The sequence below is a fragment of the Mirounga leonina genome, unplaced genomic scaffold (assembly GCF_011800145.1).
Source record: "Mirounga leonina isolate KUSES-001 unplaced genomic scaffold, KU_Mleo_1.0 Mir_127, whole genome shotgun sequence".
Classification (NCBI taxonomy): domain Eukaryota; kingdom Metazoa; phylum Chordata; class Mammalia; order Carnivora; family Phocidae; genus Mirounga; species Mirounga leonina.
The window spans coordinates 71,327,289-71,340,634 of record NW_023270316.1 but is presented as its reverse complement, the minus strand read 5'-3'; the positions used below and the strand labels follow the sequence as shown (position 1 = coordinate 71,340,634).

The 13,346-nt window shown below is 37.0% G+C and overlaps 1 protein-coding gene across 1 annotated transcript in view; it reads right to left on the bottom strand.

Annotated features, from left to right (window-relative positions):
- UBL3 (ubiquitin like 3) overlaps positions 1–12,402 on the bottom strand; it is a 66,274-nt gene extending 53,872 nt beyond the window's left edge. The window contains exon 1 of the mRNA XM_035003613.1: positions 11,354–12,402. Coding sequence (XP_034859504.1) covers positions 11,354–11,380 — 27 coding nt within the window. The 5' untranslated portion in view covers positions 11,381–12,402. The remainder of the gene's footprint in view (positions 1–11,353) is intronic.
- Between the last annotated feature and the right edge of the window lie 944 nt (positions 12,403–13,346).

Sequence of the window (13,346 nt, the reverse complement as noted above, 5' to 3'; positions counted from 1 at the left end):
AATTGATGAAAACGTTGTGAGAACTTGAACCTTTGTAAATTTGGGGCCTGAAATACAAAATACAAAACTGAAATTTAGAACTCAAAAATTGGGTATAACTGGACACTGGACAGAGAAGATATGGTAAGTGAACCTGAAATCAGTAAAAAAAAATATCCAAACTAATACACAGTGGGGTGGGAGTAGAAACTATGAAATGACCTAACATACATATAACTGTAGTCTCAGAAGGAAAGGAGAGAACGGGATAGAAGCAGTATTTAAAGAATATCAGCTAAGAAAATTCCCAAAGAAACAAAAGATAACAAGCCATAGACTCAAGATGCTCTACAAACCTTACAAAGAATAATTACAATAAAAGTCATATATAAGCACACAGCAGTAAAATTGCTGAAAACCAAAGACAAAGATAAAATCTTAAACACCATCAAAGGAAAACACATTAACTTCAAAGAAGCAACAGTAAAACCAAAAGCTGACTTAACAGAAACAGTGGGAGCCAGAAGTCATAAAATAACTTGAAGGTGTGGAAAGAAGAGACCCCTTAAATATGAAGGTAAAACAAATACATTTTTAGGGCATATGAAGACAGAATTTATGACCAGAAGACCTGCACTAAAAGTAATACTAAAGGGAGTTCCTTGTATCAAAGAAAAATGACCCAGAGGTAAATGCAGTGAAAGAGTAAGAAATGAAGGCTTCCAGAAAGGGTAAGTGTAAGGATAAAGCGAAATGAATAAGGGCGATTTTAATAACAACATTATTATTATTACTACTACTACTGTTATTATTATCTCAACAGCAACAATACTGATGTCTTTGGAGGTTTAAAATAAAACATAACATGAAAGAGAGAACTGGGATTCAAGTATTTAAGGCCTTTCCATTTTCCTGGAAGCGGTAAAGGAAGTAACTTATGGCAGACTCAAGTCAAAGATGTATATTGTAATCTTAAGGTTACCCGTAAGGAGATAATAAAAGAATTTATAACAAATAAGCTAAGAGGGGAAATATGAGGGGGAAAAAAATTGGATTAATCCAAAAGAAAGCAAGAAATGAGGGGGGATGTTATAAAGGAATGACAGTACAAGTAGAAAACAAATTGTAAAATGGCCAATCTAAACCCCAAAAATGTACTAAAGCAATTAAATGTAAAACAACACAGAGTATCAGGTTTAGTAAAAAACAAAACCCAACTATATGATACTTGAAGAGATTCATCTTCATCTCTAAGGACAAACAAAGGTTTTAAGAAAAAAAGATGGAAAAAGAAGCCAAAAGAAAAGTATACTACATCCAAAAAAATAAGCTTTAAAACAAAGATTACTAGAGAATGACAATAAAAGGATCAATCCAACAGGAAGATATAATTGTACATTTATTTGCAGCCAATAACTTAGCCTCAAAATATATAAGGCAAAATTTGAGAGAACTAAAAGAACACATTTGGAGATTTTAATACACTTCTCTCAACTGAGTGAAAATAAGAAAAAAGTCAGTAGCAATATAGCAGATTTGAACATGATTAATAAGTTTGACTTAAGTGACATTAAGCACAGCACACTCAAATTTTCTCTTTTTTTTGTTTTTTTCAAATTTTCTAAAACTTGACCTTTTAGGAAGCAAGTGTCAATGAATTGCCCACAAATAAAATCACAGAATAATCCTAGACCACAGTTGTATTAAAGTGGGTATCAACAACAAAAATATAGCTAGAAAATCCCCAAATGTTTAGATATTATGTAATATATTTCTAGATAATCCATGGATCAAAGAAGAAACCACAAAGGAAATTCTAAAATATTTTGAATTGAGTGATAAATAAAAATAGGACATATCAAACTTATGAGATCCAGCTAAGTTGCATTTACAGGGAAATTTCATAGACTTAAATGCATACATTAAAAAAAGAAGACTGATAGTTAATGATTTGAGTATCCATCTCAAGAAACTTGAAAAAGAACAGCAAATTAAATTTAAAAAAAGAACTAGAAGGAAATAAATAAAGCTAAAAGCAGAACCAATTAGAAAATAAAGAATATTTTTAATCTGAAAATTGGCTCTCTGAAAACTGATCAAGATAAAGAGGAAGCACAAATTACCAGTAAGCAGATTTAAAAAGCAGGTATCACTAGATACTATGAACATCAAAATAAATGAATAAAAAAGATAGCGTGTAGAATTATAAACCAAATTGGAAAATTTAGATAAAATGGACAAATCTCTTGAAAAGCAAAACTTGTCAAAATTGACACAAAATAGAAAATGTGAATAGTCCTATATATATGTATGTAAGAAATAGTTTCAGCAATCGAAAACTTCAAATGGCTTCACCAGTGAATTCTTCCAAACATTTATGGATGAAATAAAATTAATCTTCATAATCTTTTATTCCAAAGAATAAAAAACATTTCCCAGCCCATTTTATGAAGACATCATAAGCTTGATAACTAAATCTTTACTAGTCAATCTTTTTCATGAACAAAAATGCAAACATTGTAAATGAAATATAATATAGCATATTAACAGGATAACGCATAAAAAACAAGTTAAGGTTATCCAGAAATTCAAGGATGCTTTAAACTTAGTTGATACGACATCATCCCCAAATTTTAACACATATCCAACACCGAGCAACTACATTCCTAAGATTTTATCCTAAGAAAATAATCAGACAGGGGTGCCTGGGTGGCTCAGTCGGTTAAGTGTCGGACTCTTGATTTTTGCTCAGGTCATGATCTCAGGGTTGCAAGATCCAGTGGAACTGCCAAAACTGCCCGCTCCTCTGGCTCCATGCTCAGTGGGGAGTCTGCTTGGGATTCTCTCCCTCTCCCTCTGCCCCCCCCCCCCCCCAGCTGGGCACAAGCTCAAACGCTCTCCCTCTCTTCCTCTCAAATAAATAAATCTTAAAAAAAAAAAATCAGGCAAAGCATAGAAATATGTTTTTAAATATTCATTATGTCATTTATAATAGCTTTTAAATGCCCATGGGTATGGAATTAGCTAAACAATTTATGTACATCTATCAGAATCAGTTCAAAATTATAATATGGTTCTATACTTATTTGTATGGATAGCTGTTCATGATATACAACTAAATGAAAAAAGGAGCATACAAAAGCAGGAATATTTCTAAGGCAAAGACACCAATTTTATATGAAAGTAAAGAAAACTGAAAGTAAAGAAAAAGTAAAAAATTCTCATATATCATGAGAACATTTTGTCTAGACACAATGAATTGCCATCTTAATTTAAGTTCATAAACAAAAGATATAATGCCTAACTTAGACCATTTTCATCAGCAGAAAGAACATTTTCTTCTCAAAATCTAGTCATAGAAAGTTGCCCACATATATATTTTATTTAGACCATAAAAAAATGCTACTGGATTTGAATCAATCAATAGAAAATCTGCACCATACGTAAGTAGCTAGAGTATAAAAATAAAAACAAAATACTCTGAAAGCCCTGAATCCATTAAAAATCCGTGTTATATATATAAAGCAATAATAGTTTCTACATTCAAGTGATAAGTTTATAGGAAAAATTCTATTGTACTGTATTATATTGTATATACATAAGAAGACTCAAAGTTCCAACAAGTTTAAAGAAAACGCCCTTTAATTCTAGCAATTAATAAGATAATCCATGCTAATTAAAATCATTCCAACCCAGAGGTTACATAGTATTTTGCAAAGATATATAAAACAGGTGTCATCTCTGCTATGCTAGCTCAGACCAATCAGTGGTGAATGCCTGGAGCAAGGGGTTGGTAAGGAATCTAAGGTATTCTGCCTCAGGGATTTAGCAATGTTTGCTCAGGTATGGTAGGGGGAAAGGGCTTAGCATGTTTATCACTACCAAATTCCTATCCTGGCTCTACCTTTTACTAGCTCTATGACCTCCTTATCCTCTCTGAACCTAGACTGTGAGAAAGTAAAACTCAGCTGTGCTGATAATCACACTGTGATGTCTCTAAGACACAGACAAGGCCAACAGAAGACCAACAGGCAACAAAATTTCTCCCACAGCCACACCAGAGTTCCAAAATGACTAACATCTACCCCAGTCCCCTTCATTTCTCCTGCAAAGACTACTGACAGATCCAATTACTAAACCCACCTCCACTTCATGGCCCGTAGTATACAATCCAGAGCTAGTCTTCACTTCTGGTTTCTCATTAGAATCATTCAGCATAACCCAAACCCTACCCCAAACTTCTCGCATTTCCTGTTACTGAGGCTAAGCATGGTTCCTCAGGCATGTGCTCTTCCTTGCTAGAGCAAGTCAATGACCTAATTTGTTTCACTACAGATGCATTCCTGGTGGTCTCCTCCTGGTAGGTAGTAGCAGCTTCTTTACCTATATACCAACTATATTTATTCAGGGTCACTGTGAGGATTAAATCAAGTATTATCATGTAAAATGCCAAGCAGCTGCTTGGTATAACAAGTGCACAACAAATATTACCTTCTCTCTCCTATGCACTCAAAATAAAGCTATACATGTAATTTTATTTTTAAAATCATCTACCTAGTTCTTCACTATCAAAAATCTCCATCTGTGCAAAACACACTTAAGAGCCAGAAAATAAGCCCTTCAAGTAAAGAGAACTCTAAGCAGCCAAAACAGACATGATGAAGTCCATGAAACAAAGATTATGCACTTTACTATAGGGCAACTCCTGAAAATCCTATGTGGACACCATTTGGTATTTTAACATACTTCAATAAACTTTAAAAATCTGGTTTCCACACCCACAGCAAATTAGAATTAGCAACTGTAAATTGCTAGCGAGGGACAGGTAGGCATACTGACCACAGAAAACTATAACTGTTCAACAAAGCAGGAAACATTGAAACTACGCATCAAGCACAAGAACTTAAAATGCTCAGAAATCTGAAGTCGTCTTATACAGTGACTTTCAAATTTTTTTTATTATTTTTTTTTAAGACTTAATTGTTTATTTTAGAGAGAGAGAAGCACACATGCGGGGGTGGGAGAGCAAAGGGAGAGTGAGAGGGAAAGAGAGACTCTTAAGCAGACACCTGGCTGAGTGGAGAGCTCCACACGGTTTTGATCTGAGAACCCTGAGATCATGACCTGAGCTGAAATCAAGAGTGGGACACTTAACTGATTGAGCCACCCAAACACTCCTAAATTTTTTTGACTGAACATCCCAACTATAAAACACTTGAGCATATACCTCCAATATATGCATATTCATTTGTAAATCATATTTTACGTGTACTGTAAAACAAATACTAAAACGCAAATTAAAAGATTACAATATTGTTTTAACTATTAACTATGTTAAATATTAATTTGTTTTAATCTTGCAATCACTAAAAATGCTATTACTATTAACATTTTAAGTGACAGCACTGTTATTCAATGTCTATTTTTTAAAATCTTGCTTTCCTAATTTGTGAAGTTCAATGTATTTTGACATTTTAAGAACTGTTGTTAAGTCATAACTGAAAAACTTAGTTCACAAAGATGCACAGATCTTTATGGAAGACTATGTCACTTACTGGTTTACTAAATCATATCACTTTTCTATTCTATCACCAACTTTGCACAAGTGTTTGTTAAAAGTCAGTTACCAGATGTCAGCGTTATGAAAATTTTATTTTTCCTGCTGTCAGATATTTTTGCAAGCTCAGTAGAATGTGTTGTTTTTAGGTTTCTAACAAATGGGTCCAAAGTCCACTGAAATTCTCTGTAAGATTTTTCAACGGACTGGAAATGTCTAAACATGTTTTCAAAATGTTCTCTCCATAACATTAGTTTCTGCTGAAAAGCAGATACTTTCTCACTTATTGATTAAAATTTCAATTTTGCCTTGTAGAGACAACTTAGTGTTTGTTTTCTCAAAAATATCTGCTAGGTAGCATAATACTGATAGCTTCTTGTCATCATGGAAAATATCAGCATCTATAATATTCCTCTTTTGAGAAATAAAAATGTGTAATTCAGCTTTGAGTTCTACAACTCCTTTTTTTTTTAACAACTCTTTTAAATACTGACAGTGAACCTCTGCTCCCCTTCTCAATTCAAAGTATCACAGATTCTTTTAAAAAGCATTTTTTAAAGTAACTATATAATATACTGTAACAGAAAAACTACAAAAACTTTGAGAAAGTCAAGGTGCTGTTGTTGGCCTCCACATTACAGAACGCCCACAAGTTCCCTCAGCAAACCACACTCATTGTAACCATCTGAATGTGGACCTAGAAAAGCCTCAGAGCCAATCCATATATTAATACAAAAGCTCCCACTTTTTGGAGCATAAAATAAATAAACAGAAATTCTAATATTTTCATTCTCACATCTCAACTGACTTGCCTCATGTCACTTTGTAAATTACTGACCTAGTGAAGGGGCATAAAGCTTCACAATCTATATTAGGTGCTCAGGGTTTGAAGTTGTAGCTTATAGAATAATGACATGTTTACACAGAGAAGTACTCAAGGAAGAACATACATTGAACTGAATCAATATTATTCAAAGTATGGCTCTAGGTCATCAAAAAGAAGTTAAATTATGTGCAGTATATCACACTCAATAGGACAGTAGTCCAACTTGTTAGATTGGGGTATTTCCAAAATAACTTCATGTATTCAGAAAATTTACTGTTTCAGAATGATATTCCTCAGGGATCCCAGTTACCATGAATTCTACAGTCACTTTCAGGTTTTTCCCCCAGAATGAGAGGAATTCTTAAAGAATAGAGTTAAGAAGCATATACTTCAGTTTCCTACAATATATTTACTGTTCCATATTAAGAAAATTAAGAGCCATCATTAACCAATCACCAATTTAAAAGAATTTCAAGCCTTAATATTAAAAATACATTTTTCATATTCAAAGTAGTAACAGAAGCAGACATCATATACTTCATATTTAACAACCTAATCAGTAGTAGTAGTATGGAACAATATTTACTTTTCTATAAGTAATAGAATAGTGCTCTATGAGTCAAGAAAATCACTCATTGGCTTTTAAATGTGTTTTAAAAATCATGGGAGATGTAATATAAGACACATAACCATATAAATTTGACACTGTATAAGAAGAATCTCAAACACACTGACAGAAAATGGTTCACACTTGAGCGCTAGAAATGAACTAAAAGCGGTTTTCACAGGAGAGGGACATGAGCTGGAGTAGGATTTAGAGCCAGATAGGAAAAGGCATTCAAAGCTGAGGTAAATTGTCTTTTTGTTTTTGTTTGTTTGTTTGTTTTAATTTTAAATGTTTTTTTTTAAGATTTTATTTATATATTTGACATAGAGAGCACAAACAAGGGGAGCAGCAGGGGGAGAGGGAGAAGCAGGCTTCCCTCTGAGCAGGGAGCCTAATGCAGGGCTCGATCCCAGGACCCTGGAATCACGACCTGAGCCGAAGGCAGACACTGAACGACTAAGCCACCCAGGCGCCCCCGTCTTTTGCTTTCTTAATGAAAAATGTCTAATTCAGAACACCAAATGTAAGACATATTCAAGTAAAAACAATTTAGAAGAACATGCCATTTGAGATATATTATTTATTAAACTGTTCACTGTCACGTACTTACATATGTAAACGTACTTATCTACCCTTTAGCTTCATAAAACTTCCCCACTTATACTTGAAATAAGAGCTCCAGCAAAATAAAGAAAAATTAAAAGAAGCTGTAAGTAAACAGAGCATTTGGGGCACTAGATCTTAATAAACTCTTTCTTCAGAGTTAAAAACTTTCTTTCGTCTGTACCTTTTTCTAGCATGACATCTTCCCCTGGTATACGTTACATCCGTCATTTTACTTTAACTTGGAAAAGTGATAAAAGTTCACTTTGAAAGGAAATTCGTTTTAGTAATTTCCTGTCCACCAGAGGGCTCCCATATTTCTCCACAAATAAAAGAGATCTAACATTACAATAAAAATAATCATTAAGCACTGAAAAAACTCAAATTATCATTATCTTCTTTAACCCCAGACTAAAAATTATTATATCTATTACAATTTCTACATTAATAGCTTAAAAAGATAAAATGTTTCAAATACCAAAATTGCTTTGCTATTTTTCTCACACTGTCAATTTCTTTCCTAGGTAGGGCTTTCAATTTTATAGATATCATAAAATATAATTTTAGTCCAAAGCTCTAAATAGTAGCTCAAATGTTTTCTATAATACTCATATAAATAATTTATTTCTTGATAATTTTCCCAGTCTAGAAAACAAAATTACCACCTTATCTATCCAGCCTTAGTTAGGCCTTACGATTAACAGAAAGAGTAAACATTTTCTTTCAGAAAACCTACAGTCATTAACATAATTCATCCTACAATTATTAACAATAAATACTGCCCCATCATGAATTATGATTTGGGCTGGGGAAAAAAAAAAAGGAAATGAATCATTTAAATACAATGTATTACAATGATATTCTGTTCAGATATTTTTAGGGTTTTTTTCACAAGTTATTACACTGGAATGTCAGTATATCTCTTAGTTCAAACTCAATCACTTTTAGCAAAAGAAAACCAATATTTTATGTAAATACACTTATATATAGGACATATTTACAGAATGTTAATTACTAAAGTACCAACTGTAAATTTTTTTAAAGAGTACAGCAAATCCATTCACTAGGGGTGCCACTCCCCCTCCAAACAGATCAACTTGCTAAATTCAGATTATAAAAAAGAGACTCCTTATGGTAAACACAGAAATTTACTGAATGTTTAGAAATAAATTTGAAATGTGAGTTATATTTACAAAACAAAAAAAGATGCTAAAAAATCGGTTTTAAAGTCAGTCACAATCATTGCCATAAGAAGACTTTACCAAAAACATCAACTGATCTAGCAATTACTGTAGCTCAACAATGAATTATCTCTAATGAAAAAATGACAGAGGTTATAATTTCACTGCCCCACCTTATCTCCCAACTATGATTTTCCTATACAAGGACAAGCACCATTAACATGTAAAAGAGGGTAACATTTGTTTCTACATAGCACAGACTAGCTGACACCACTAAGAAACTTAAACATTTTACTACACCTTGCAAAAATGTATGTATTCATATTCGGAGAGTACATATCCTAATCAATTAGAAGTTATGTTGCAAAAGAAATGTCAGCTTGTGGAAGGAGATGGCGGGTAGGGAAGCTAAGGTTGTTCAAGATTCAAAGTGGTGAAACTGTTCTCACTTTAAGTCATGAATGTAAATGCAAACTGTCAATTATTGATATGAAGAGTTTAACAAATACAAAGCATTTAATCAACAACTTCTAACCATATTTATCATGTTAATTTCAAAAAGTTGAGAATTGTAGGCACTTATCAAATAAAGGCACTTTTTAAGCAAAAATGCAATATAAGTAATAGCAAATGAAGGTTTAAGAGGTTGTGACATTGGGAAAAAAACCTCAAGACTTCCAAGAAGTTGAGCAGTTAGAAAATGAGACATAAAAAATACTGAGAACAATCTAATCTGAGCTGTAGATTAGACATACTCTGAAACAGCATCATCAGGGCATTATATGTTTATTACATAATACTGCTTTGCCCTTGCATATCACCTTTAATCAAGGGATCTCAAAGCACCGCCGAATCAAGGCCTTAAAATACAGTCTAAAACAGAAATAGTTATATTTTATAATTGCACCTCTTAATAAAACCTTGCCACTACTTCCCGTTTCCCCGATCCTAACATTAGCTGCCGAACCTTCTTTTGACTTGGAAATGGTATTCCCCAAATCATTTCGATTTGTAACTGGTGCTACGCACATTCCAGCTTTTCTTCAACACTGGGCCTAAAGAAAGTAGTGGCACTGTTTTAATGACACAAATCTATTTCATTACAATTTCTATGACAGAATAGAGTGAACATATCTTGCACCGTGCATGACGATAAAAAAAGGGAGACTTTAGAGAACAAATCTTTGCTGGAAGCGATGAGCCCAAAAAAATACTCATCAGACAGGGGAAATAGCATTTTCCAACTCAGTCCAGACACCTTTCCAGGCAACTTCAAAAGTAGGGTAGAGGAAACCATGTCCAGCTTATCCTTAAACGGGCAGGAGACTATTCTCCCGTGGGCACACCAGGAGGGAAAGGAAAACTAAAGGAACAATGCAAGAGTTTTAAGACTCAGGAAGGAGAGTGTAAACTGCTGTGTGGCCACACAACAGACTGAATATTGTGGTTCCTATACATTAAAATAGTACATCAAATGGCAAATCAAACAAAAGCAAAATGTCTTTAAACCAAGGTCAAAATATGCCATTTGCAGCTATTTAGGTTTGTCTTTAAGCCTGTAAGTGAGGTTCGCTCCTACAGAAACATCTGATATTTTAAAATTTAATCAGCAAAGTTCAATTTTGTTTTTTCACTGGAATACACGAACACTCAAATCCTGATGTTATGTTAACTTCAATTCTTTCATAAACAAGATCTTTAATCTTCCTGTTAATTGCATTATGTTTGTCCCTAGGACTGCAAAGTGTAATTTCAAGTCACACAAACCCCACCACCTCCCGGCACTCTAAGCCTACAGGATTCCTGTTAGTCAACAGACTCATTTTAACAAACATTAACCTTTAGAAACAGAAGAAAAGCATCAATAAACAAGAGTACTTTTTGTTTCAAGTTCTCAACATTCAAAGATCAAGGCTCAATACTGTGTTTTATTAGCTTTTAAAAGTCCAATGATGTAGTACTACTAAATGTCTGGTACAAAAAGTCCTGGAAATTCGTAAGTAGTACCAATATACGGTCAGTCTAGATTTGTGAAAATTCCAAAACATCTTAATATTTCTGTTGCCACAGTTGTTCACCCAGACATTTCAAAAAGCTCACGGCAAATTCTAGTAGACTTTTTCTTGAAGACATACACGTCCCTTCTCTTGAAAATACCAAGTTTGTATCTACTGCATTAATGATCTCGTCAGTATCGAAGAACAAGATTCCGGTTTCCCCGTCTACCTCTGTATGCAGTAGGGACACCCGTCCTCAGCTCTGCCTACTGTCATTGACGTTTTCAGAAGCTTTAAGATACAAATGTTCAAACGTTTCTGGCAAAGAGGGAGATATTTTCTCCACTTCGAGCTACACTGCCACATTTCCCCTACTTCTCCACTGTCTTTAATGATTTAGAAAACACAACCAAATGCGAAAAGCCATATTAAAAGCGGTACTTCCTAAGAGGGGGAACCAGAACCTCCAACTTCTCCAAATCTCCCAGCACCGTGGCTTTTCAACAGTCCCCTGCAAACCGTCACCCCACGCCTGCATCCTGATTAAATAAGATTGGAAACCACAATTAAATCAAAGAATGTCGTAACTTATCCTTCACTTACCATATCTGCCGGAACATTACTGGACATCTTGCCGTTTGATACCCAGATATTTACCGGGGGGGAAAAATACAACAACAAACAAAAAAGAGCAGAAGTTTTCAAGGTACAGCAATCAGCCTTAACGATCTTGACTGGTTCGTGATGTGCTTTCCAAAAGATAAGTTATTTCAGAGCCAAAGTGCCGAGCTGGCCGAGGTTCCGAGCGAAGAGACAATCCCCAGGAGCTGTGTGGCCCGAGCCGGAGAGAACTCCCGGGATGGCAGCAGCAGCAGCCCCCGTCGTCGTCAGCAGCAGCCTCAGGACCGGCCGCGCCAGGTAGACCGAGCCGAGTGACACACGGACATGGAGCGGGGTGGGAGGGGGTTAAATCGCCTTCCTCCTTTCCCAGCCCCGCAGTGATTCACACTTGCTCCCGAGTCAAGTCCTCATTAAGCAGGAGGAAAATGCCCCGGCGTGGATGTACATAGATAACTATGTGGCTACACATGGGCGCGTGAGCAGTGAGTGGCGGCCGCGATGGGGCCGGCGGACGGCGCGGGGCAAACGGCTCAACTCGCGCTGCCGGGGCTGGCGGCCGGGCCGCGGAAACCCGCGCTCAAGGGCATTTAACTAGTTGGGAGCCGAAGCGAAAGGCCGGGGCGGCGAGCGCGGGGCGCGGGGCGCTCGGGCCGGGCGGGAGACCCCACGGCCCCTCGGGGCTCAGGCCGCGGGCGCCTCCGGGCAGCGGCGGCTCTCGGGGCGCATCGTCTCCGGCTTCTCGGCGCTCCTCTCCTGCCTCCGCCTCCCCGCGTCGCCACCTTCCCCTCCCCTTCGACGCCGACTCCGGCTGGTCCCCGGAAGAGGCCGGGTCCTCCCTCTCCTCAGCCAGGGAATGGCTTCCTCTCGGAGCTTTGTCTCTCCTCCTCCTCCACTTTTCAGTCCCAAACGCCGCAGCCGCCTCCTGTCATCGCCTCTCAAGCCAACATGGCGGCGGCGGCGGCTGCTTCCTGAGCGCAAGTCGGGGACATGGGGAGAACACTGCCCCTCCTCGCAGCCGCCGCCACCGCCCCCGCCTCCCCGCCTCCCCTCCCCCTCCGCGAACCCCCGGTGCGTCACTACGGAGACCACCCTCGAGCATCATGGGAAGTGTAGTCTACGCCGTGGGGGGGGGCGGCCTAACGCGTCCTCGCTGGACTCCCTAGCCACGCCCCTCTTAGCAACAGTTGCTAGGAAAGAACTGCTCGCTTTAGCCAACCTGCCGCCCAGGAGTTAGGTGATACCCGCTACCAGGAGTGCTGTGAGCGTGCGAATTATTTGGAGAAAATAATTCTGGACAGAGAAATTCCCTCATGCACAATACAATACAGACTGAAAATACGGTTTACCTCCAAGCAGAATCATTCATTTTAATGACAGCACGCTCTCCACATCCTGCAATCTCAAAGCACTTTATATAGTGATTTCATCTAGGTCTTTTCAACATTACATTTGGAAGATCAGAAGCAATCATTGATTTCCAATAAGGTTGTAGAAGTTCAACAGGAACAAGGATCTCATTAAGCAGGGAGAATGTTTGAACATGTGTTTCTTGAAGACCTAGGGCCATAAAGCTACAATCTAGTTGATTGAAATTACCAAAAACTGTATTAGGTACAATAGTATATCATGCCAAATCTATATCAGGAAACAGCTGCTACAAACTACACTGGGATTCACCAGTTTACCAGGCTAGCCCCTAAATTCTATTTAACTCAAAATGTAATAAAAAACCTACACACCCACAGTGATTAGCAAATAGCACAAAATCATCCTATGGGTGAGACTAGACTTAGATGAAGAATATGTCTATTCCAAATTTAGGAACAAAATTCAGAAACCACCAATGTCTATCTGAATCCATATTCAGATCTCTCAGGGCTTTGGCAGAATATTTTAGCTAGGGCAGTCTCAATAAGACACCTGTATGAGAATGCCAACGGATTTAGAATCTGAAGACCAACCTACAGCTTTGTGA